General features: G+C 36.1%; 1 protein-coding gene across 1 annotated transcript; it reads left to right on the forward strand.

Annotated features, from left to right (window-relative positions):
* Window positions 1-3,155: 3,155 nt before the first annotated feature.
* VPS4B (vacuolar protein sorting 4 homolog B) lies at window positions 3,156-27,296 on the forward strand. Its single transcript, XM_058176864.1, has 11 exons — window positions 3,156-3,441; window positions 6,840-6,951; window positions 8,138-8,288; window positions 9,498-9,565; window positions 12,447-12,566; window positions 14,349-14,505; window positions 15,889-16,037; window positions 16,252-16,333; window positions 17,114-17,333; window positions 18,998-19,135; window positions 24,856-27,296. The coding sequence occupies exons 1-11, from the start codon at window positions 3,418-3,420 to the stop codon at window positions 24,955-24,957; spliced, it is 1,323 nt and encodes a 440-aa protein (XP_058032847.1). The 5' UTR covers window positions 3,156-3,417; the 3' UTR covers window positions 24,958-27,296.

Below are 27,296 nucleotides of genomic sequence, written 5' to 3' on the forward strand. Positions count from 1 at the left end.
CTAGTTAGTTTCAACAGAAGAATGTAGTCTGGGATTGAATCCTTGATGCTCTAAGAGTTTAGTTGTTCACTTGCAGATGTTTCATTATCCAGATAGGTAATATCAGTGCGAATGAGTAAGAGGTTTGCTGCCTGTTTGTGTATCATATAATAATATATACTTTATATACAGCAGCTTTGCTTCTTGATGGTTCCTTATTAGGATATTGTTTTCTGCTTCATCATCTGCTATTGACCCGTTTATCTGAATATTGGCTGCTGGAGGGAATGAACCCTATTTTCTTGTTTCATCCTAGATTTTATTATTGTCTCTTTTGAATGGTGCATAAATGTGATTTGTGTGATCTATGTGTCTAATGATGGCCCAGTTTGTATAAATTTCCTAGATGCTAACAGTTTTCCCAATTGAAATGGTAGTTGAATCTACCCATTAAAGAATATAGACTAGAACTAGACACTAGAACTAGACACAAGAACAGTTTTTTCCCGAAGGCCATCACTCTGCTAAACAAATAATTCCATCTACACTGTCAAACTATTTACTGAATCTGCACTACTATTAATCTTCTTATAGTTCCCATCACCAATCTCTTTCCATTTATGACTGTATGACTATAACTTGTTGCTGGCAATCCTTATGATTTATATTGATATATTGACCATCAATTGTGTTGTAAATGTTGTACCTTGATGAACGTATCTTTTCTTTTATGTACACTGAGAGCATATGCACCAAGACAAATTCCTTGTGTGTCCAATCACACTTGGCCAATAAAAATTCTATTCTATTCTATTCTATATGTCTTGAAATTAAGGAACTGTTACCAACTAGCTATCTTTTGAATTGGGAAGCTATTTTCTCCATCAAAAGCCTGAGAAGGAAACAAATAGCCTATAATTCACGCACCAAGAGACAACATTGAGATTAACTACTCTAATCACGGAATCAGATTGTACCCATTCCAAGACTGGCAGGACAAGCTACACTTACCAGTAGATAGCCAGTAAATCCCTCTCTCCCTCCCACTGATGAAGTTATCTGGTTGGGTAATGACATGTTTGCAAGCAAACAGCCAAGCTTGGAGAGCACCAAGAACTCCTTAATCTAATTTATACTACTAACATGCCTAATAGCATCCTTAGAAATGCTGAACATTTGAATCTACTCACTCGTTTTACAGCCGTCTTAAAAATGTTAATGAAGAAACATATAGGAATTTAGTGCTGGAAACATCCCACAAAAGATAGTATGGACAACTAATTATTATTATCCAATATCAGGAAAATGTGTTTCATGTCATTACATTTGAATGAGATAGCAAACTTAACAATGGAATATCGTAACAGGATGCAATGAACTCCTTTACTAATTACAGAAATCACATGTTCTATCACTAATGCTAAGAAACAAAGAGGAAAGATGTCTACATTATTTTTCTTTATACTGACAAAGGAATTTAGCCATTCACAGCATCATATACCATACTTTTCTGAGTTTCAGGCGGACTCCCCCCCCCCAAAAGAGGCTGAAAATTTGGGTGTGTCTTATACACCAAATGTAGCCTCACCCACCCGCCGGCCTTCACTTTTCGGCCATTTTCGGCCTCCACATGCTGCTTTAGACCTGTTCCAGGCTGTGGAGATCATCACAGCAGATCGCCACCTCCAAGCATCACGTTTTCAGCCTCCACAGGTCACATTTTCAGCCTCTGCACACCCCGTTTTTGGCCTCCATGGGTCGCATTTTCAAGCGGTTCTAGGTGGCAGGGATCGGTGGCAATGGGGATCCCCACCGCTTAGAACCACCCGAAAATGTGACACACAGAGGCCAAAAATGGGGGATTTGGAGGCCAAAAACACGAGGCACAGAGGCCAAAAATGCAATGCATGGAGACGGCGATGGTCTGTGCCAATCCCTGCAGCCTGGAACAGCTGATTGGGAGTATTCCGAAAGGCCAATCCACCTGCCAATCAGTTGCTCGTGCTGAATCAGGCTGCGATAATGTGCTGAAGCTGACTAGGCTGTTTGCTATTTACTGCCAGGACGCTAGCCAGATGAATACTGATGGATGCTGGTAGGCAGAGGCAGAATTTTCTTGTTTTCCCACACAAAAACTAATGTGCATCTTATACTCCAAAAAATATGGTACCTTGATCTTTATGTCAAGATCTTTTAAGCATTGGCAGTGTAGTATCAGAGTTAACACCTTCATTTCGGTGAGTTTCCATGAGCCCAGAATTTTAGAAATTCTGTACCATTTCAGATAATTTATTGTCAGACTCTTTTTGAAAGCCTCCAGTGATGGAGCAACCACAACTTCTGAAGGCAAGATGTTCCATTGATGGTTCTCACCATTAGGAAATTTCTCCTTAGTTCTAGGTTGCTTCTCTCATTGGTTCATTTCCATTCATTCATTGTTTCTCGTCTTGTCTTTTGGTGTGGGTTTTATTTTGTTTTGTTTTTGTTTTGGTGCCTTTTGTTGCTTTCTCCATTAGTGTCACCAGTATACCAATGACACCCAACACAATATTTAAAGAGACTTAATTCCATAGGAGGGCTAACTTGTTTGACACCAAGCACCATTATTATGGCTTTCTTGACGTAGTAAGAACAACTAAAACAAACAAACCGTGCAATCTCCATTTCCTCCGAAGGAAGTCGTCCTCATTATATTAAGCATTAATTTAAGCTAAACCTACTCAGTAATTAGGATTGCAATTTAGGATTTTTTTTAAAGTTGCTTTTAAACAAAAGGTTGTGTTCCTTTACAATTATATTACAACAGAGGAAGCAATAATCCGCATAACTGCGAGCATGACTATCTCTAAACACAACACCAGGCAGCAGAGGCACACAAACAAGAAGGCTTAACGTGCCTACCGTTCCTGTCCTATTGTTTCCTTTCGTTATATCCAATTAATATAGTCATTACATACTTATACTCATATATATGCTTATATATTGTACAATTATTTCATGCTTATGCTTATATATACTGTGTGACAAAATAAATAAATAAATAAATAAATAAGGCGGAAGAGGGCTCGCCTGCCGCGCATGCGCCCCCCGCTATCACGAAGCGGCCCATTATTTTGCGCTTCCGGTTTTGACATCCTGTCGGTCCTGTTCCGACAAAGGCGCGATATGTGACGTCAGCACCCTTCAGCGGATGCGGAAGAGCCGTTTGGTTCGATTTCGGCCGGCTGCGGGGACCGAGTTACGGAAGTTAATAAGAAACTCGGGGTTGTGGTTTGGTTTTGTTTTTTTTAAAGAGAGAATTTTGTCTCCGCAGAACGAGGGAACGAGTGGGGGGCGGACGAGGGAGGAGCGGAGTTTCTTAAAGCGGTGCGCGCGCGATAGGTTTCCCTTTCAGTTTCTTTTGTCCTTTTTTTCGCTTCCCCCGCCCGCCCGCCCATCATGGCGGCCACCTCCAACCTGCAGGTGAGCGGGGGCTCGGCTTCGTGGGGGGGCGGGTGGTCGCGTGGGAAAGGCGCCGCCCACATTCCAAAGGGGTGGGGGGGGGACGTGTGACGTTCGGAGGGACCGTTGTGGAGGGCGAGAGAGGCGCGTTCAAGCCGCTCGGATGTGGAGGGGGGGAGATGCTGACTTGGGCTGAGTTCCACCTGTGCTCTCCGGAGTGGCTTTTACTGTGGTCCTGCTATTCCCTCCCCATTAACCCGGTAATAGGGAACAAGTTGCCCAACCCCGCAGGAGAAAGTTGCTTCCCTTTTTTTGGGTTGGAGGCTTCATTGGGCCTTTAGGTTGAGTATTTACGGTACTTGATTGGTCCCAGTGTGAGGAACGGGACAGTTGCAATCCCGAGACCTTCGCTCTGATCCAGCGCTCTCTAGTCCTGGACTTGTAAACCAGGAAGTTTAAAGAAGCACTGAGGAGAAGGAGGAGGAGGAGGAGAATTGGGAGGAAAAAGGAGTGGCTGGTAGAAAAGGGTTTCCTGTAGGAAGTAACATTACCAAGAGTTCAGGTCCCGGATTATGAGGTTCAATAAATTGAGGTTGAAGTTCAAATGCCTTGGGGCAACTGTCGGATGATATCCTGGAGTATCCTGTTTGTTTCTGCTTTGCCAAACAGCTCAAGAAGCCTCCCTCGGTCAGTGTCACCGTGAGGGACTCAAAATTAGGAGTTTGTGTCTCTTTGCAGGTAGTCACTCGACTTACAGCTGTTCGCCGAGTGACTGTTGGAAGTTACTAAGCCACGGGGAAAAATAAAACAAAATGATTTAGGACCCTTGCAGCATCCCCCATGGTCACGGGGATTTACGTTCGGATGCTTGACAGCTATTTCAGATTTATGACGGTTGCAGCATCCCAGAGTCGAGTCGTGTGATCCCCTGTTGGGACCTCCTGACTAGCTAAGTCAGGGATGTCAAACTGGCAGCCCATGGGCCAGATGCATCACGCACAGGCCACGCCCACCCCGGCTCTGCAAAGGCCAAAAAAGTCACGATGCATCATGTAACATCACATGACGCAATTGCGTTTGACACCTGTGAGCTAAGTCTGTGGGGAAACCAGATTCACTTAACAACAAATTAATTTAACAACTGCAGTGAGTGATTCACTTCACAAATGTGGCAAAAAAAAGTCGTAAAATGGGACAAAACTCATTTAACAAATTTCTCACTTAGCAACATAAATTTTGGGCTAAACTGTGGTTGTAAGTTGATGACTACCTGTATGTAGGTGGAGATGTAAGAAGTATTCTTACTCATTCCTCTTTGTAATCGATTGAAGAAAACAATTCTAACTTAACTTGATTATGCCTCTGGCTCCGTAGCATAATCATAGCCACATTTCTTGATTCTTAGTGTTCTTCCACAAATACTTTAATTGCAGAGCCACACAGGAAGTATAGTGGTCATGTTTAATTATTGTATTATTAAACCAAGTTACTGTTTGATTGGAGGTGTTTAACATACAGTTAAAAACAAAAAAAATGTATATTACTAGTAGCATGGTAATGAATTAGTTACTCTTTCATTAATATAACTTTTATTATAATTTATAAATGTAAAGTCTTACTTGAAAACAGAGGTAGGTAAGTGCATGTACTTCTTGCAAAGTGATTTACCTTATCACAATTTTAATGTAACTATTTTTACAATAAATAAATACTAATGAAGTTTTTGGGTGGCATTATAAAGAAAATGTTTCCTGGTTTTTGCAAACAAATTTTATATTATAAGAATGTTGGAAACTTCATAGTTACTTTTAAAAAATGTTTGCAAAGATTTTTGATACACATTTCATATTTTATAAAGAATGAAACATCTCTATGGTATTTGGTGTCCCAAATCTAGTATGTTATATTATGGATATAGTAATGATTAAAAACTATGATGATCAGTGAAATGTTCCTGGTCATCATAATTTTTAATCATCACTATATCCATAATATAACATACTAGATTTGGGACAATATCTTTCCCTCAGTAATCCCTTACAGAACAGTCTCATCAATCTCAAAAATATTTACAGTCTCCTCGCATCCTGGACATAAACTGTTTCAACTCCTACCCTCAAAACGACGCTATAGAGCACTGCACACCAGAACAACTAGACACAAGAACAGTTTTTTCCCGAAGGCCATCACTCTGCTAAACAAATAATTCCATCAACACCGTCAAACTATTTACTGAATCTGCACTACTATTAATCTTCTCATAGTTCCCATCACCAATCTCTTTCCATTTATGACTGTATGACTATAACTTGTTGCTGGCAATCCTTATGATTTATATTGATATATTGACCATCAATTGTGTTGTAAATGTTGTACCTTGATGAACGTATCTTTTCTTTTATGTACATTGAGAGCATATGCACCAAGACAAATTCCTTGTGTGTCCAATCATACTTGGCCAATAAAAATTCTATTCTATTCTATTCTATTGCTTTCAATTGCAATGTGGGTACTTCAGGATTTAATATAGGTAGGAATATAAATACAGTAAATGCAAACAATTACAAAAACAAACTGTCATACTATATGAGGTAGGGTGGATTTGATTTAAAGCATAATTTAAATCACTAGTAAACTTGTTTTAAATCAACTCGATATAAATGATAATTTTTAAATAGCAGCTGTCATCTCTGTCCCTCAGCAGTTCCTTCTCTGACTTTCCGACAGTCCCAATATTGCAGAGTATACAGCCTCATGCTATATAACTAAGCTTCATTTCATGCTGAACAAACTAAATTATTAATGTATCTTAAATAGAAAGCTATCTTTAGATAGATTTTTACTCCAACAGCATTTTATTAAAACAAATTTGATAAAAATCAAAAGAAATATATTTAAATCAAAAAAATCCTTTAAAAAAAAACAGCGATTTTTATCCAACCTGATACGAGATAATAAATCCTCAGGTTAGAAGAGAAAGAAAGCTTCTGCTGAAAGTTTGGGTCCTGGCAGGAATATTTTTGTGGGATTCATAGAAAATAATGCAACATAAACAGGACACGGACACATAAAAGACATACACACAAAAATTTACTTTCAATAATAGCTTAAGGCCAGTGGTGGGTTGCTCCCGGTTCTGTCTGGTTCTATAGTACCGGTAGTAAAACCGGTAGGAGGCTCTGCCTATCCACCCCAATGTCATCAAGGGACTTTTGTGCAGGCGCAGAACTGCACGAGCAAGCGAGCGCGCTCCCATTGCAAACTGTTAGTAAAAGTAAGTAGAACCCACCCCTGCTTAAGGCTGTTACAAAATGGAGTTGTAATATAATCGTACTATATTATTGGGTTTGTATGCTGAAAATCTATTTTAGTTAAAGAATAGTTGACCTAATATTTTTTAATATTATATTTTTTTCTAGAAAGCAATAGATCTTGCTAGCAAAGCAGCACAAGAAGATAAAGCAGGGAACTTTGAGGAAGCCCTACGTTTGTATCAACATGCTGTGCAGTATTTTCTTCATGTTGTTAAATGTAAGAATTATACTAAATATATGTGGCTAGAAATAAACTTCACCTTCTCTGTTTTAAAAGCAAAAATAAATGCATTGATCTTCCTAATGGCTTTTAGAATTTTTGGGATGTTTTCCAAAACTACAGATTATGTTTACATTTTTTTAATGGCCTTAAGAAAAGGATCGGGTTAATTGTTCTGATTAGGATCCTACCCTGCTGTCCCTTAAAGGATTCCCTTTAAAGCAGGGATCTCCAACCTCGGTCCCTTTAAGACTTGTGGACTTCAACTCCCAGGGTCTGAGGGACCCTGGGAGTTGAAGTCCACAAGTCTTAAAGGGACCAAGATTGGAGACCCCTGCTTTAAAGGTAGAAATACTTAGTAATAAATTAAAATGTTAATATGTGAATTGTCACGACTTTCAGTTTAAATAATCTCGTTAACATTTTAAGGAAGAATTTAAGATTTTGTTGTGAAAGAAATACTTGAAGAAAGTTGGCTATCAGTGAGAGCAAAAGGCAGAAAATGGGTATATTCTGTGTTGGGTGAAGAATGCCTCCCAAAGGAATTGTAAGATTAATTATAAAGAGTAAGAAAAAGAAATGAAGATAGAAAATTAACTTGAGAAAGAGGAGGAGAGGGAAAGACTAAAAATGGGGGAGAACACTGAAGTTCAGTTAAAAGGTCAACTCATTTTACGTATAATCTGGTGTTTTGTGCCTTGCTACATTTTCTGGACTATCAAAAGACCATCTAACATTTCAAGGGAAAGTTTTAGACATTTAGAAAATTATTTAATCTTTCCTGCTCACTCCAATTCATTAGAAATAACTAAGTAATAATTTAGTTATTATTTCATTCATTTTTATCTCGTTTTATTTAGTTTTCTATAAAATTATAGAGTTTTTTTTCTCCTGAGGAAAGGTTCGTTGAAGTATAGAAGCTGTACATATTTGTTTGCTTATAGGTCCCAATCTGTTAAAAATATTTTAATCTTTTTGTCTTTAAGTTCAAGAACATAGCCAACATTCTTTAAAAATCAAATAATTGTTAAGCTATTCCAGAGTCTTAACTGAAAAATCAACAAAACAAGAATAGTTTATTCACTGATAACAATTTGTAGTGCTTTAAAGAGAAAGACTGTGTGTGTGTGTGCTTTTAAGTAGCTATTTCTTTAAGAAGTAAAAGACTTTTTCTTTCTATCAGATGAGGCACAGGGTGATAAAGCAAAACAAAGCATCAGAGCAAAATGTACTGAATATTTGGACAGAGCAGAAAAGCTGAAGGACTATTTGAAAAAGAAGGAGAAAACTCCTCTTAAACCAGTGAAAGAATCTGGTCCAGCTGATGAAAAAGGGTATGCCATTTTCTTCATTTATTCCAAGATTTTACACATTTGTTCCTCTCTGTATAATGCAAAAAAGTACTCCAAAAATATTGTTGGGTTTTAGCAAATTATGGAAATATTACAGTACATTCTTTATTTTTATACCAATTTTTTCTGATTCCAGTTAACTTATATATCACTATTTTTGTTTACATAGTCATTGTACTTGTTTCTAAAATATTTGGTTCTAAGAATTATGTGCATTATGATTTCTTTTAAATTGTTCTTTCCAGAAGGGTTAGGAAATAATGAACATAGTACTGAAGACCCTGGTTTTTTATGTATGCATGTATATACCTGAATGGACATTGTCCATCCAGGAGCAAAAAGGGGGAGGGAGTAGAGTCAAATATCAGGAAGAACTTTTTGATTTTTGTTAATTAGGACAGACTTTATTTGGATACAAACTTTTGTCAGGGGTACTTTGTAAATGGTTCCCATCTGCTGAATTGAAATCACCAGTTGAATTATATCCATTGTATCTGTTTCAGCTATCTTGAGGGGAGGGGTAGGCTTTTGGTATCTGCCCGTCTTTCCTTGCATTTTTAAAAAAATTTGTGGTAGACTTATTGTTTCTAATCATGAAATAGTGGTAGAATATCGGATTGAATTCAGAATTAAATGGCTGTTGATTTTGTTGGATCTGTTCCAAACATGATTTAAAATCGGATGCATCTATTGTATTCAAATTAATTTTGGGCCTCAGTGCTTTTTCCTGTTGAAGGCAGAAAAACAACTTCAGTGCTGTTTGGAGAGAGCTTTGTAACGACTGAACCTATTTAGTTCTTCCCTGCAGCAGCAGCTTTCCAAACTTTAACTCTCACACTTACTAGAAATCACGTTAGGATTGAATGTATATCTTCCTCAGCATATTGAGAAATCTTGTATAATTTGAGGGGATGGGGTTTAGAAGAGTAAGTGGCCAGGTCAGAGTACAAATCTGCTTAAGAAAGACTAAATTACATCTGCCTATAAGCAGCATTTTTTGTTATTCTTTTGGTAATAATATACTTATTAATAATAATAATAATAATATACTTAAGATGTATAAGAACCTGAACTTCTGGTGTTTTTTGGTATGTTCTCTGAGTGAAGACTATTTGTATTAGAAATGAATCAATCTTGAGCAAAATAATCTATCTCTGTTTTAGCTGTGTGCTTTACTTACACCCAAATTAGGAATGATAGTGATGGGGAAGGAGAATCAGATGACCCTGAAAAAAAGAAGCTACAGAATCAACTTCAAGGTAGCCTTCCATGAAGCTCTTAATATTTTGAACACAAATGTTTCTATCAAGTTGTCAGATGAAGGGTGCAAGATATTAAATATTAAGTGCACTTTCCTATCACCCTTATAATGAAGTGGATTTTATAAGTAAAAAAGGCACATAGGATATTTTCAAACCTGATACATACACTCTTTTGCTTCTTGACTATTTGTAAATAGTTATTCCTTTTTCAAACAATTTTGATTTCTTTATGATCCTAGCCTTTATGATCCTAGTGAGCAAGATTATGATTTGCTGCTACACAGTTTATCAGCTTGACTAATTGACTTTGTTTTTGTGGAAAGGTTAAGGAAAATCTTCATTATGAAAAAATTAAGGAATGTAAGGAAGAGCTGTTGTGTTTGCTGACATCATCCTCTGCCATCTCTTATGATGTTTTATGAGGACAATTCCATTATTTATTCATTTACTGAGGAAAAAGATTCAAAGCTACAAATCATGTGACAAAAGTATCTGAACTTTTGCTTTCAATAACTGGTGAGCCTCCCTTGATCAGTAATAACTCAAACTAAAACTTTCTGATAATGGTTGATCAATCTTAAATGCATATTGGCTTGGAGAAGTTTTGACCCATTCTCCTTTACAGAAGAGTTTCAATTCAGGGATGTTGATGGGCTGCCTTGCATGAACTGGCCACTTCATAAGATTTCTATAGAATTAAGATCAGGACTTGGTCATTTCAAAACATTAACTATTTTTCTGATTTAATCATTTTTTGTTCATACGACTTGTGTGTTTTGGATTGTTGTCTTATATTTACAACATGACCATTTTCTCTGGAGCTTCAGTTCACAAATAGGTATCCTGATTTTTTCCTGTGGAATTTGCTGGTAGAATTCATAATTCATGCTATTTATCAATGATAGCAAAATGTCTTGATCTGGAGGCCCATATCATGATACTGCCAGCACCATGTTTCACAGATGGAAGATGGTTCTTATGCTAGAATGCAATCTTTGCCTTTTATCAAACATAATACTCTGCATTGACGCTAAAAAGTTCTATTTTGAAACACTGTCCCGATAGCTTTCTGGATTATTGACATGGTATTTCAGAAACTGTAAATAGGCAACAATGTTATTTTTGAAAAGTACTGACTTTCTCCTTGCAATCTCACCATACACACCATTGTTCAATGTTCATTGACATTCTCAAAAGCAAGCCTTAAGTTCCTTAGATGTTATCCTAGGTAACATCTAAGACTTCTCAAAGTATTACATAGCTTATTTTTGGTGTGATATTGTTGGTCGACCACTCGATGGTGACATTAAATTGCCTCCATGATCAGCAAGACAATGGCCTGGTGGAGTCCGAACTGTTCGAAAATAGTTCTGTAACATTTTCCTGCCTAGTGAGTACCAACAACTGTTTTAGAAGTGCTCAAAAATATCCTTTGTTTGAACCATGGCACCCTTATGAAGAACAGACTTCAGTAGAATGTATCCAGAATTCTGTTCTTTAAATAACGTAGGAATTCTCCCTTCCCCTCCCCCACTTATCCTTGATTATCATTCTGTTGGTTGAAATGCCTGATTCTAATTTCCCCTTCAAATGAAGTTATAATCATAGAGGTTCATATCCTTTTGCCACACCCAGATATTTAACTTTGGATCATTTTCCTCAACTAATAAACAAGCATAATGTTTTTGACCCCTTTATTTAATTTGGTTGTTTGTCTAGTTTTAGGACTTGCTTGGAGAAGAGATCCCATTTTAGTTCATATTTATGCAGAAATGTTAAAAATTCAAATGCATCTGCAAACCTGTTAGCATCACTGTACCTATGTTCAATTGGTATGAAGGGTCCTTGGTGCGCTCTGAGCTTGCATCAGAGGTGGGTTTCAGCAGGTTCTGACCAGTTCTGGAGAACCAGTAGCGGAAATTTTGAGTGGTTTGGAGAACTGGTAGTAAAAATTCTGACTGGCCCCGCCCCCATCTAATCTCTGCCTCCTGAGTCCCAGCTGACTGGGAGGAAATGGGGATTTTGCAGTATCCTTCCCCTGGAGTGGGGACGGAATGGAGATTTTACTGTATCCTTCCCCTGCCATGCCACCAAGCCACACCCACAGAACCGGTAGTAAAAAAAATTGAAACCCACCACTGGCTTGCATGTTTTCTTGCAGATGTTTCATTACCCAAACCAGATAACAACATCAGTGCTAGTAAGGAGTGCAGTTTGCTGTCAGTTTATATTCTAGAATATAATAATAATAAGCATCATGTCAATCCTGAGCTGCAAGTATTCTCCTTTATTAGAATTGATATGAATAATATAAAAGGACATGGGGCTTTCTTATGGATTTCACAGCAATCTAAGGGCATGAAATAAATTTCCCCAGTTTACTTCTTGGAAGGTGAACCAACATATCTTGGTGATGTCTTGGTTCACTGTGATGAAGTTAAAATTCAGATTTAAAGAAAAACATACAGGATCTTTACATTTTGGCAATCATTCAGTGAAATTGTATTAGTATTGTAGAAATTTGCACTTAGTTTGGATTAGAATAGTATTTCAAGTAGTGAAATGACCATAACTTGCTCACTTGCTTTTGTCTGAAGTAAACCATAAATAAGCTATGGTTGAATTCTACTATTGTCAAAAAATGTGTTTCCGATTCTACTTTAAAGGAAATGTTTTGATATTTTTTTACGGAATTATAGTATGGAATGTGGTTACCTATGGCATGGGTGTCAAACTTGATCACGTCACGTTACATATCGTGATGTATCACGACATTTTTTGCCTTTGCGGAGCCAAGATGGGCGTGGCCTGCACGTGATGCATCCAGTCCGTGGGCCACCAGTTTGACAGGCCTGACCTATAGTCTTTTGCTTTACAGGTGCCATTGTCATGGAACGACCAAATGTAAAATGGAGTGATGTTGCTGGACTAGAAGGAGCAAAAGAAGCCCTTAAAGAAGCAGTAATATTGCCCATTAAATTTCCTCACCTTTTTACAGGTAAAAAGCAAGTGAATATGAAATCAGTGCCTTCTTGGCCTATCCTTAGGTGTTTGAGATAGAGAAGACAACTAAGGTCGTTTAGCTTTCATAAGAACGATACATGCAGTGTAAGTGAGGCAATACAGTTAAGAAATCTGTTCTCGAAGAATAATAGTTATGGCTGAATGCAAGAATATGAATGTATGGAGTTACCTGATTGGTTGTTTTTGGACTATTTAATGTTACATATCTCTGTGGAATTTTGTTGCTACGTAATGGAGTAAAAATCTCAATTCATGGTTGTTGTTTTTTTGCTGTATATTTGTTTGGTTCTTTATGCTAGTCATGTGACTGCTTGAATAGACTGCGCTAATTCTTTAACTAAAGCCCAAGATTTGTATCTTTATTATTGAGGAACTTGTTGGATACTGGAGATTTCCATCAAATACATAGAACCAGTGTAATGTAGAGCTCACTGAAGTGAGACTTAAGGCTGGAAACAACTAGATTAGTATCTCCCAGTAATCTTAATTAACTATATTTTGATATAAAATAGGCTGGGCAGAGGCATTAGGTACTGACTATGTTCCTTGAAGGGAAGAATAAAAAGTGATATTTTTCATAATCTAAATAAAACCTTACTCTGCCAAGAAATTCTAACTATAAAAAGCTATTAATCTTATTCTTTAATAGAAGTTCATAAAAAACACTTAACTTTGGTTTCAGTTCCACTGTAGAGAAGATTGGTCAACATAAAATTTGTGTAATTATATTACACAAATAAATAATCCTTGATTTACAACAGTTCATTTAGTGCCCATTCGAAGTTACAACAGCACTGAAAAAAGTGACATGACCATTTTTCACACAACCATTTTAGCATCCCCATGGTCACATGATGAGTATTCAGACACTTGGCAACTGATTCATATTTATGACGGTTGCAGTATCCTGGGATCATGTGATCCCTTGTGCAACCTTCTGACAAGCAAAGTCAATGAGGAAGCCAGTTTCAGTTAACAACCATGTTACTAACTTAACAACTGCATTGATTCACTTAGCAACTGTGGCAAAAAAAGGTCATAAAATGGGGCAAAACTCATGTAACAAATGTCTCGCTGAGCAACAGAAATTTTGGGCTGTTGTTGTAAGTCAAAGACTACCTGTATTTCTTGTTTTAAACCAGCCATCCCCAATCGGGTACTATTGAAATACATTGGGATAATTAATTGCAGTATTTTAGTCAGTATGGCTAACAAGTATGGTCTAATGACAGCTGGGACAATTTCATTATTGTGATGAAGAACATAATGTTCTATGGTCAGAATTATTTTAGTACGGATGTTAATCCCCCAAGTTTTGGGATTCTGTAATTCCACTTCCAAGACAAGTGTGTCTTGGTATGTGGAATACAAGTAGCTTCTCCACTTTGTCCTTATGAGTCTCTACTTGGTGTTAGCTTTGGACAGAAAGAAATCCTGCTAAAGATGGTAATGTTTGTATGGATTGCAGTAACTCTCCCACAATCACACCTATGACATCAACCCTACCCAAATCCCCAAATGCAGCTCAACTTCCTTCTCTACAATTAAATTCTGACCTAAAATTACGGTAAATAACAGAACCACTAGACTGACCAAGCTGTCCAGATTAAGCCTGCGCAAAAAGGGAATGCAAAAGGGATTTTTTTTTAATTGCTAAAATATTTTTTAAAAAGTGTGTGATTATATGTGCTAAATGAGCAGGCAACTTACTAGATTTTCAAAAAACATTTGTATCATGTCACTCATTTATTTTTAGGGAAGCGAACTCCCTGGAGGGGGATCCTTCTGTTTGGGCCTCCAGGAACCGGGAAATCCTACTTGGCAAAAGCTGTTGCAACAGAAGCTAACAATTCTACATTCTTCTCTGTATCATCTTCAGATCTTGTCTCAAAGTGGTTGGGAGAGAGTGAAAAGTGAGTAGTAACTGATCAAACAATTTAAGCATTTGGAATCTTAGACCCATAAATAAATTTAAATAGCCAACTCTTGCCTAACCTAAAATATTCAAAGTAGATATAGAAATAATTACACTGTGGAGCAAGATAGGCAAGTTGATACTGATACCTGAGTAGAATTGCAATATTCTGGCATGAAGCTTCTCTTCTTCCCCCCATTCCAATTCATTATATTTACTCTATGCCGGAATCCTAAGAAATAGAAACTATGGGTATCTCTGGTTAATTTATCCTCAGGAGGACTGCAAATTGTTCTCCACCACTCTATCATGTATCACATGTATCATTCACACCAGCAAGACCCATTTTATAATAATTAACTATTTTTAAAGAATTATTCAACGACAGGTTCATAAGAAAAAAATCAAGAAAAAAAGATTTATTATCCTGAATTTCTTACTGAGAAAGAAGTAAAACAGTGGAGTTTATAAAATAATTTATACTTCTGTACAGGTGTAAAAAAAATTGACGGCTTTGCATCTTTCATGATGCCCATTGATGGGAAAATACTAGGATCTAAGATACCTTGTTGGAAAAATTGAACGCAGAACTGAATGAACAGCTAAATTAACTGGGGTTTTTTGTCTTCTTACACTATTTAGCAAAACAATGTTCTACTCTCTGACCAGCAATTTTCAATGTCTGACCAACATTGTCTAGATTTTGATCCAAATCTAGGCATTGTTACAGTTTTATTCTCTGCTGGAAGAGGTCAAATACCATCTTCTGCTCTCCAGAGAACTACTTTCAGATAAATCGTTCCATAATATCTTCATCAGAATAAGCATTTTTGCTTTTAATTACTGGGCCCCTCAACCATTCATTGTCCATATTTGTATGGACAATCCAACAGTGGAATAAATTAAATTTCATGCAATTTTTATGTGATCGAGGGATAAGACAAGGGAATAAAAAGATGTTAGGATGATTAAATAAAAATAAAATCAGAAGAAAAGATGGTTTTATAAATTTCTCTTGTGGATTAGTGCCCAAAACATGTGTCCTTCACAATTATTTATTTTAGAATTGTTTAAGGCTATCCAATTCCTATAACAACTATTTATCCAGATTATCTAACTCCTTTGCAGAAAGGATGTTTGCTCTAGTGATCATTAAAAGCTGTCCAAGAATTTGTGACTTTACAGTTTAATTTGTGAAAACGTGTATAAAGCAATTGTATGAAAGGTAAATTGTATGAAATTTAATTGCAAAAGCTTTAATTGCCTTTCTACATATGGTAGATTAACATTTTACATTAACATTTTACACACATAAAAAGTGGTTGTTTTGCTATGCTTTATCATTGCCTTTTACTTTAATATAATTTAAATTGCTTCCTAGGCTGGTGAAAAATCTATTCCAACTTGCCAGAGAAAATAAACCTTCAATTATCTTCATTGATGAAATCGATTCTTTATGTGGTTCCCGAAGTGAAAATGAAAGTGAGGCAGCTCGGAGAATTAAAACAGAGTTTTTGGTTCAGATGCAAGGTAAGATAATTAAAGTAGTTGATTAGAATGCTTTAAAGCATGAGTGTATATTACATAATGGCTATAAAATACAGTGATATTTAATGAGATTATATACATCAGCGTGTTTAATATATAATATGTGGCGCTGAAAGTTATATGGTATATTTATTTGTAATTTCTTTATGCTATATATTCTACTAATGGGCACTTATTAAGTTCATTTGTTTTTTAGGAGTTGGAACAGACAATGAAGGAATTTTGGTTCTTGGAGCTACAAATATCCCTTGGGTTCTAGATTCTGCCATAAGAAGGAGGTAAAGAATTGACTTCTCTCTTACGGTTTGAGCCAGAATGGCTCATGGTTTCAGACTACTTTGGACCGGAAAACTGATTTTACATCACAGTTAAAGAATTTCCTTGTTTATGTAAACAGATTTTTTTTTACATCAGCATAAATGCGGTGTTGTTTTATCAATATTAAAAAAGGACACAAGGGTAGCATAATGGTACATTCTTATAATAAATAGCAATAGCACTTAGACTTATGTGCTGCTTCACAGTGCTTTACAGCCCCCTCTAAGTAGTTTAAACAGTCAACCAATTGGCCCCAACCAATCTGAACCTCATTTTACCTACCTCACAAGGGTGGAAGGCTGAGCCAGTGAGAATTGAACTGCTGGCAGTCGGCAGTAAGCAGAATGAGCCTGCAATACTGCATTTTAACCATTGCACCACCACAGTACAGGGATAGAACACTTTGTTCCATTTAACAGGCAAATTTCTCTATTAAGAATATTATTTTCACATAACAGGAAGCAGTGACTAAAAGAAAACTAGAACTGAAGCTCAAACTTGGCAAAAAATACTGGAAATATTCTGCCTTAATTTTTATTCCCAGTTCTGGTTGCTGATCCAGGAATGTTATACCCCAAGCAATTCCTTAGATTTAGTTCTTTATTTGCTGTCTTGCAAAAAATGTTTTGATAACTTGTTTAGTTTAGATTAATAGAGGAGTGTGACTGTCATATTCAGCATTTGAAATGATGTATTATGGGCATGGATAAGAGTTAATATTTGTGTTTTTTTTTAATAAGGTTTGAGAAGCGGATTTATATTCCCTTACCTGAAGATCATGCAAGAGCTTCAATGTTTAAGCTTCATCTTGGGACTACTAAAAATACTTTGTCTGAATCAGATTATCGGGAACTTGGAAAACGAACTGATGGCTATTCAGGGGCTGATATTAGCGTCATAGTACGTGATGCTCTAATGCAACCAGTTAGGAAAGTTCAATCAGCAACACATTTTAAAAAAGTGAGTAGCTGGATTTCTTTTCTTTTTGCCAAGAATAAAAAAAATACTGCCTAAGGGACCTGTTTTCTGATTCCATGTCTCTGAAATGCAGTGTGAACTCAAGATTTCCTCATCTCATTCTAATTTTTTTAAGGTTTTTTTTTCTTCAGTTTTAAGAATTAGGGCCTGTTTCTAAATCTCAGATCTCTTGGGAGAGGAAGTGTTGGAGATGCTAGAGAGAAGGTTAAATAAAATACCATCCTGCCTTTCCCAAACTCTCCATCTACTACCTCTTAGTTCTTTTACTACTACTACAGTGGTATGTTTGGTTTGGAAATATATTACTAAAATTTACTAGTTTTGGCAATGTACAATGGCATAGTACAAAGACGGCAGAGAGGTTAATACCAATATATACCTGATTTACTCTTAAGCTTAAAACTGAAGTTTAATCAAAATGTCCCTGGTTAGATAGGAATGACTACTTTTAAAATGTGTTCCATTCTTCAATAAATTAATTTCTAATATAATTGAGCATTACAATATTCCTACCCCACTTGGGAGAAAGATCCAACCTATTCTTCCATTTCCAGCCTTTTGCGGGAGAAAGAGCTACTCATTTAGCAATTGTGACTTGAACTGGCAATAAAACATCTTGTACCAGTTTTCTCTAATTTGAGATGTTCTTGATGTTATTTTTCCACTGAAATTGTTCCGTCTCTATAACTATATTCACATTTTGTTTCTATTTAATAATAACAGATGTTTGATTCAACTGAGTTGTATGTAGTAGATTGTACCTAACAGAAACTGCTAAATGTTCACTATTAAATGTTCAGTATGAATTAAAAGATTTTCAAGTTCACTTAAATTCTGTAGTCTCCCTCACTTCCACAGTTTTCTTGTTGCAGTGCTGCTGATTTCAGAATATTGAAAATAACTAAATGTGGAAGAGTTTTGTGTAACAAAAAACTCAAAAGATCTTACTCTTACCCTATTAATAATAACGTAAAGTAAATAGACTATTGTCTCTCCATCGAGCATTTTTTTAAATTTTTCAATTGTTCATAAAAAGAGACATTCAGCAAGAAACCAGAAGCGATAAGTCTATGTTTATTGTTTCTTATATTTAACCAAATGTAAGAAAGTTCTTCATGTATATCAACCCACATATATCTTCAGACTCTGTAGAAGTGGTCTTCTTTCCATTTTGAAGCCCATATGACACAATTGACATAATAGTGTGATCAGCTAAGCCACCTCATTTCTTTTTGTAGATTACAGATTGTTGAATCTAATCCTTGGCTTTTTATTAGACCATATACTTCTGTGTTTTAATTGTCTATACCTTGTTATCAATAGGAGTTGGAATAATATGAAGTTTTTTTAAAAATTGTCTTAGTAAAAATATTAAACTTTTTGCCGTAACTTTTCCTAACCAGGACAAATGTAATTTATTTCATTAAGATCTAATGAGTTACATAATGTGTTTCTAAACTGGTAAAATTGTTCTTGAATAGGGTTTTGTTTTTTGTCAAAGAGATTTCTATACGTTCTATCTTTTTAGGAGCAATGTTAAAGCTGGTTAGACAAACAATGAAACACCTGTATCAATTAACTAACCATTATTCTTAATTGTATACACCTCTAAATATTTTACCACAAAATTCTTGTTTGTTTTAAAGGTGAAAGGACCATCGCTATCAGATCCCAATGTTCTAGTAGATCTCTTAACCCCATGTTCTCCAGGGGAACCCAATGCCATTGAAATGACATGGATGGACGTACCAGGAGATAAACTTCTGGAACCTGTTGTTTGTATGGTCAGTATTTATTTATTATGAATGTTTTGACTTTGGTCTGCTGTAGGATCTTAGAATAAAGATCACAGATTCAATCAGGGCCTATTTTCAGAAATCTAGAATATCTTCTAAATCTTTACGGACTGCCAACAGTGGTATGACAGATTGCAAAGCATGCCTGGCTCAGAACAAATGGACCCCTGATAAACCCTGCACAGACTGAGCACCTCCCTCTTGTGTTTTAGTGCATGTCCTTTTTTATATCTGAAAATCAAGAACTATTGTGTGTGTTTGTCATTCTGTATCAATCTATAAACCCTAATGGCTACTATTCTAGCTCACAATCACCCTATAGACAAAACTTTGAAGCTGGGTGTCAGGTTCCAAGTAATGCATCCTTCACAGATTGAGCCCTGAAGCATTCCTTTTCTCAAAGTACAAATTTATTTAGATATACCATATTGACACTAACTAGTGAAAAGCCAGTACTAAATTTCCCGGGCTGTTCACATCAATATAAGTTTCAGTTTTATCAGGTTTCCAAAACAATCGGTCACATTGTCCAACCAAGATGGGAACTGGTTGCTTGGTGACTTTTCTCCTCCTCCTCCTCCTCCTCCTCCAGTCAGTCAGCCATTGGAATGTACATGACTTATCGTATCCGCTTTGGATGCTGAGGGCTCCAATTCAAACTGAATTAACATTAGAACACTCCAGGACACACACAGTCCCACACCCACTTAAAATCCAGGTTTGACACGGGTTATTATTACTGTTATTTTAATTATAACTCATGGCTGTGAGCATACTCAATAATCCTGCCTCATGTTTCCCTACCATAACAACCTTTGAGCTGCTTTAGATTGAAAGAGAGAGCGAATGACTGACCCAGAGTTACCCAGATAGTTTTCATGCCTAAAGTAGACCTAGAATTCAGTGTCCTGTTTCTAGGCCAACACCTTTACCACTATACCAAACTGGTTCTTTATATTACATACAGTGCACATTTATGTATAAATACATAGGAACATATTGTGTCAAGATAGATACCCGATCATTTAACTTAGGTTTAGTTGCTCTAACTTATCAGTAATTCAAGATTCAAAATGAAGTCTTTTTGACTCTTTGAAAATGCTAATAATTGAACTGAAAATCTTTTTTACACAAATCAGTACCAGATGATACCAGATAAGTTTTTTTAATTGTATAGTGTAATTCATGCTTAATATTAAACTATTAAGCATTATTATACTTCAAAATTCTCTTAATTCTTAATTCTAATTCTCAGAATTCTCTTCTGGAATGTGGAGTTAATCTTAAAACTTAAATGATTCATGAATTTTTGCTATCATAAAGCTTCTAAAGATTGAATATGAAATAAGGGATGTAATAATGTAGGCCAAAGAAGATTAATAATTCAAGAGTCTTACCCAAAAACCTACTGCATTGTTATTTAGAATTAGGTTTCTTGCATAACAACTCAACACAATGATGTGGATTTGTAATAATCTCTATGCAGATTATCCAATCTGCAAGGTAATTTTCAGTTTCTGTTGAAAATATTTGTGAAATGTAGCCCTCAGCCACTGAAAGATTTTCTCTTTGCGTATGGCATAACAAGTTTCAGGATCCTAAGCCATTATGGCTTAATGTGTTGTATGAAGTCAGTGATTTAATTTCCTCAAATAGAATTACAGTCATATGCAAAAATAAGTACACCCCACTGATTTTTTTAACTTTTTCAATATATTTAAATATACAGATATTTGATCATTTCAAGAATATAATAGATAAGGGGGGTATAAATATGTAAGAGCCGTGGTGGTTTAGTGGTTAGAATGCGGTATTGCAGGCAAACTCTGCCAACTGCAAGCAGTTCGATTCTCACCGGCTCAAGGTTGACTCAGCTTTCCATCCTTCTGAAGTAGGTAAAATGAGGAGCCAGATTGTTGGTGGCAATAGGCTAACTCTGTAAACTGCTTAGGGAGATTTGTAAAGCACTGTGAAGCAGTATATAAGTCAACGTGCTATCACTAGTGCTAGTGCTATGTACCATTTACATTTTGTAATCCATGGTATAGATACATAAACATAAATGCAAAACAAAGCATTTCAGTGCATGTTATACAGGTCGTCCTCGACTTATGACAGTAATGGAGCCTGCCCATCATATTTATAATTCATGATGGTGATAAACAAGGTAGCTCATGTGTCCAATTTGATTTTACAGCCTTTTTTTAGTGGTTAGGCAAATGCTGCAGTCATTAAGCAAACCAGAAGTTTGTTATGGGCGCAATTTGACTGAAACATGCAAGTAATTGCCCATTTTTGGCAAAACCATCATAAACAGTCATGGGACCATGCAAACAGCCATAAATGCAGCTTGGTTTCCAAGAACCCAAAGTTCAGTCACTTGGGGGGGGGGATGACCATTCTAACTTTGAATACAGGTTATAAGTATCCCCAGATGGGACCATTGTAACTTTGAATGGTCACTATGCAACCAGTAGCAAGTGACTAACCATACTTTTTCACATGACTGTATCTGTCATGAATTAAAAAGCATCATTATCAGTTCATTCAGCTTAACATAAAGGAATAGTTTCCTTGAACACAAATTGAAGTTATTTACAATATGAGCTCTTGGCTTATAGAAAGGCCTGCAGTCATACTTTGGCAACTTCTAAGCAAGTAATAGTATGCTTCCCGCAAAAGAGGGAACATGAATATGTATTATAATTTTAGTTACAAAAACATTATGCTTCGGTAGGTGACAGCACTTGGCTGATTTTAGCAGGGCTCCAAGTGGTTTAATACTTGGATGGAAGAAGACTTGCAACTACCAGGGCTGTAGGCTGCACTGGGAAGTTGAAAAATAAGCTGTAGAAGAGGGCAGAAGGCAAGTTTCTGATCTAATGTTGCTAAACAGCTGCCCACAAAGTCTCCAAGCATCATTGTTGACTAAAGGATACCTTGCCTTTTGCAAAGGTAATTGGTGAGTAGGAACTGGCCTCTAGCAAAACAGCTCAACCTTCTTCATAACTTGACCCAAATCCAGAGTTTATCTCTTGCTTGGTTATATATCCAGATAATAGTTGTTGCACAAGCAAACAAACACTATAACTTTAGATGCTACTTACAAGATTTTTTTGAAAATTATGGCCTGATTTGAGAAATGCTAAGATTTTTTCCCTTCTATATAAAAACTTAAAAGTTCCAACGTTAAAAAAATAGCTTAAGTAATTTTATGTTACAAAACATTGAACTAAATCTAGACCGAAGCTGGGTTCATATACTGTATTAGTTCAAAATCCAATTTGTTTTCCAGTTGCTTCGCATATTGCACGAATCCCTCTAATTATTGTGTGTGTTTGTGTGTGTGTGGGGTATGTAACTCGAAGCTTAAGCAATTATGGCTTAATATAATGTTCCAACTTAAATCAAAGTTAGCCCTTTTAAGGTAAATCAATCTAATGTCCTCTTGATTTCAGTGGAGCAAAGTATACCTAAGCTTTCAAATAAAGTTTCTGGAACCTAATGGAAATGATAAATAATGATTCTCATTATATATACTAGCACTAAGCATCTATTGAGACAGCGGCACCAAGCTAGAAACTGGGAGATCATCAGTCCTTGCCCTGCCTTGGGCACAAAATCAGTGGGATATCTTAGTCTAGTCACTCCCTCTCTAGGAGGAAGACACTAGCAAATGTCTTTTGAAAATACTGCCAAAAAACTTCTGGTGATTGCCGAGGGTCAGAGCCAATTCAAAGGCTCACCCTTCCCCAAAGAAAAACCATATTGAGAGTTCAAGTAAAGAAGCATATGCCATATTTAATTGGAAGCAAGAGCTTCAAATACAGAGTACAAAATTAGCAGTTCAAACATGTTCACCTGTTCTTGCTTTAGGGCTCAATAGAGACTTTCTGAACTCTTATCTACCTTCTGTTTCAAACACCTAAAAAAGTACTGCTGATCCATAGCAAGATGATGGCCTATTTTATGTTTTTTAAATTACAAAGTTCAGAATCTTTCTATGCAAGAATGTAATTTAAAGTACTAGTTCAAAGATTCATAGGCACATAATTTAATCTCCCAGGTGTGCCATTAGTTCCACTAGCATTGTTTTTTAAAGGGCCGGGCATTCAAAAGTGGATTTTGCATTTCTATGCAGAGGCTGCAGATTAGAATCACCTTTGGGTTCCCTAAGTTACCTGTCGCATGCTTTTGTTTCCCATTCAATCAGCAGACCTGCTGTACCAGGAGAAACATCCTCTCCCATTGAGGTTGCATGACACATAATGATAATCTCACCAACCCAAGGCCACCACCTTTCTTTTCGAAACTTGTTCGGAAAAAGAGAAGCTGTTTAAAACAATGACGAGAAAGACTTTCTTCATTGACTACAAATGTATTTTGATTTCATCTTTTAAGAGGCTAACTTAAGCCATCGAGGGGGTGTTTCTCTAATCTCCCTATTACATTTCTGCAGTTACTTCTTCACTTAACTTCGTTTGCAATAGAATTAACTATCCATAATGAAATATCCCGTAGTTATTTTATTTTCCTATAAATCTGCATTTTGAAACCTTTCTCTAGAGCAGGGGTCTCCAACCTTGGTCACTTTAAGCCTGGAGGACTTCAACTCCCAGAATTCTCCAGCCAGCTTAGAATGCTGGGGAATTTTGGGAGTTGAAGTCCTCCAGTCTTAAAGTGACCAAGGTTGGAGACCCCTGTTCTAGAGTGTTTTAAAATTCTGAATTAAAGAAGAATAAAACCTACAAGCCTTTGGGCTCTAACATACAAAGTAGTAAAGCATTGTGAAATGTGAATGCTGGTTGGAAATGTTTAGGCTGTAGTATATAAGTAAGTACTTGAAAATAAACCTCTTTACGGAACCTTGCTTCTGAGTAGAGACAGAGGCCTCTGCTGTTAAATTGTAATCAGTAAAACCATTTTACAGCAGTGCATTCTTTCTAAGTACAGATAGTCCTCGACTTACGACCCCAATTGAGCCCAAAATTTCTGTTGCTAAGTGAGACATTTGTTAAGTGAATTTTATCCTATTTTACGACTTTTCTTACCACAGTTGTGAATCACTGCAATTATTATATTAGTAACACAGTTAGTTCTCGACGTAAGAAAATAGTTGAGTCCAAAATTTCTGTTGCTAAGCGAAATAATGAGTTTTGTTCCACTTTGTGACCTTTCTTGCCACAGTTGTTAAGGGAATCACTGCAGTTATGTTAGTAACAGTTGTTAAGTGAATCTGGCTTCCACATTGATTTTGCTTGCCACAAGGTTGCAAAAGTGATCACATGACCCCGGGACACTGCAAGCGTGAACCAGTTGCCCAGCATCTGAATTTTGATCACATGACCATGGGGATGCTGCAATGACCGTAAGTGTGAAAAACAGTCATGCATCACTGTTGTAACTTCGAACAGTCACTAAATGAACAGTTTTAAGTTGAGGACTATTATTGGTAATACAAAGCAGATGTGATATATTTCATGGTATCTAAATTTCCAATAATAATGTTAGATTTCTGATTTGTGGTAATTATTTGAATAATTGTGAAAAAAACAGTTCAAAACATTAGAGGTTTCTTTGTTTCTATAGCTTCTTTTGGTTCCTTCTCCCATGCCATAACTCACGTAATTGTTGTGTGTGTGCTATCTATATGACTATGTGTGATGGAGAAATGTGCAGCTCTTAACTCTCCTTTCATTTATGCGCAGGGTGATATGCTGAGATCACTAGCCAACACAAAACCAACAGTAAATGAGCAGGACCTGGAAAAACTAAAGAAGTTCACAGAAGATTTTGGACAGGAAGGCTAATCCAAACAGCTCTCTAATCCTATTATTTCTTTATTTGGCATTATTGCCTCTGTGTTGCCAATAAATAGATTGCTCATTCCTTCTTTTGCATATGAACTAAAGAGCCTCTTGCAAAGATCTTCAGGCTTATGTATATCACTTTCCAAAAGTATCTATTAAATGTCATTTACTGGGAGCACGATAATAGGACTTGTTGGCAAAAAAAAAAAAATGGACAAATGTGGTATATATATTTAAACATTTGACAGCCCCTTTGGAGAATTTCTCAGTAAGAAATAATATATGCTATCCCTAGTCAGAAGTATTTATAAGCTCCTATTGGCCTAAAAAATACTTCCAAGAGTATTTTTTTAATCTGAATTCTATTTGGTTGTCAAGTGTTGATTTTTATAATTGGTGAATTTGCTTGCAAAACAAATGTTCTCTCTTGAATTATCATCTGGAACTTGGTAAGGCATATGATTAAAATGTTCCAATCAATTAGGGTTTCAGAAGGGAGAAGGCACTAAAGGTCAATACTTAACTGAGTGCAGAAGTGAAGTTCTGATTTTTTTTAAATTTCTGCAATATGGTATTGCCTTAAAAACATCAAGCATTGTTCTGAAAAACTTACAGATACTCACTGTGCAACCTACCAGAGAATAGACTTGAAATGTAAATAGTGTGTGAGACAATTTCTCTTCCTGTCTGGTTTCATCTTGCTTTATTCTCTGTAGGAATTTAAATCACGCAAGGGACATATTCTATTAAAATTCCATGGAGAAATCTGAAATCCACGTTTTTAGCCAGCCATTGCTTGACAGAAGTTATTTTCTGAACTGACCTTCATTTTGAAAGAAGTTCTTGGAACAACTTGCTAAACAGCCTGAACTTCCCAAGGATGCTCAGGGGAAATGCTGTTCTTCAAGATCTACCTTTAAAAAATTAGAAAGAAAATCTATATTGTTAGTTTAATAGATAAACTATATTAAAAATTAAGCACAGTGCATGTTTTGTTCCCAAAGCCTTTTGTTAAAAAGTATGCATTTTAAAGAACTTCTTAATGTGATCTATAACATTACAGCGACCAGTTTCAACATCACATTAAAAAAAGTTTTACTGAACCTCAGGCTTAAAGTCTTCCTCCTTCCATATAATATAACGGAAGGTACAGTAACAAGTTTCTTGCTTCTGGATTACTTTAACTGCAGTCTGCCTTGTCATCCAAAATCAACCAATTATATAATTAATCTTATACGTGCTTTAAAATAAGCAAACTTAAAACTATGGGTAATGAAGCTGCCTTATTAAATATGCCAGAGTTAAAATTAACCAGAATTTAAGATTCAAGAAACATTAGCCTCTGGTTAATAAGAAGCAGAAACTTCCAAAATTTTGGCCAGGGTTGTGAGGGAGGAAAAGGAAATATGCAAATCCAGGACATTGTTCTCATCATATCAAATTGTGTTCAAATGCAGCCATGACAGCACTGAATTTGTGCCTTGGAATTTTGCCCTGGTTGTAGATAAGTGAGTGCTGTAATATCTGTGTAACACAAATTGCATTTCTGTTATGGAAATGTATCTTGTAGATGCTTATGTGTTGCAAATTTATGTGTAAAGTACTATATGGTCATCGTAGAGTTTTTTATTTCCTTCTCATGTTTGTATTTTGTGTACTTTCTGAAATCATAGGAATGGTTGAATTTTGTCGCTGGATGAAATATGTTGCAAGATACCATTAGTTTACATTTCTAATGTTAAAATCATATATACCTTTATGTTAAATATATGGACTATTTTGCTCAATATGACTCTGCAAATTATACTTTGAATTCTCTTGAAAAAACTTTTGAGAACATGCCCAAGTTGTTAAAGTCATGTACATTATCATCATGTCATTTTGTCAGATCTGTTTACTATCCCGTTTATGCATTTATTTATTTATTGCCTTTATACCCTGCCTTTTCTCTGGGAACTCAAGCCAAAGTGCAAGAATCACATTTCATAATATCCCATGAACAACCCTGTGAGGTAGATTGTGCTGAAAGAGATGATTGGCCCCAAATTGCCCAATGAATTCTGTGTGAAGTGGGATTTTGAACCTGAGTCTTCCTAATCCATGTCCTACCATTTTTCCTTCAATTTTTCACAGCTTGCTTCCTGTGCCTATTGCAATATATGTTTTGAAAAATATAAGGTCTTGAAAACAGCTATAAAATTTCATAAAGATTCACTACAGTACTGCTATATGTGCATACTTACTAAATATTCAGCACTTTTACCATGGAAACTGTAGGTCACCAAAGTTCTCAAATGATATAAAATCTAAACTAAAATAAATTTGGTATTAAATATGTA

This window comes from Ahaetulla prasina, chromosome 3 (assembly GCF_028640845.1).
Source record: "Ahaetulla prasina isolate Xishuangbanna chromosome 3, ASM2864084v1, whole genome shotgun sequence".
NCBI classification, from domain to species: domain Eukaryota; kingdom Metazoa; phylum Chordata; class Lepidosauria; order Squamata; family Colubridae; genus Ahaetulla; species Ahaetulla prasina.

Coding starts and splice junctions, on each gene's coding strand:
- VPS4B (XM_058176864.1), top strand. CDS start 3,418: ATGGCGGCCACCTCCAACCTGCAG. Junction 8,289..9,497: donor GGTCCAGCTGATGAAAAAGG/GTATGCCATTTT, acceptor CACCCAAATTAG/GAATGATAGTGATGGGGAAG. Junction 19,136..24,855: donor TGGAACCTGTTGTTTGTATG/GTCAGTATTTAT, acceptor ATTTATGCGCAG/GGTGATATGCTGAGATCACT.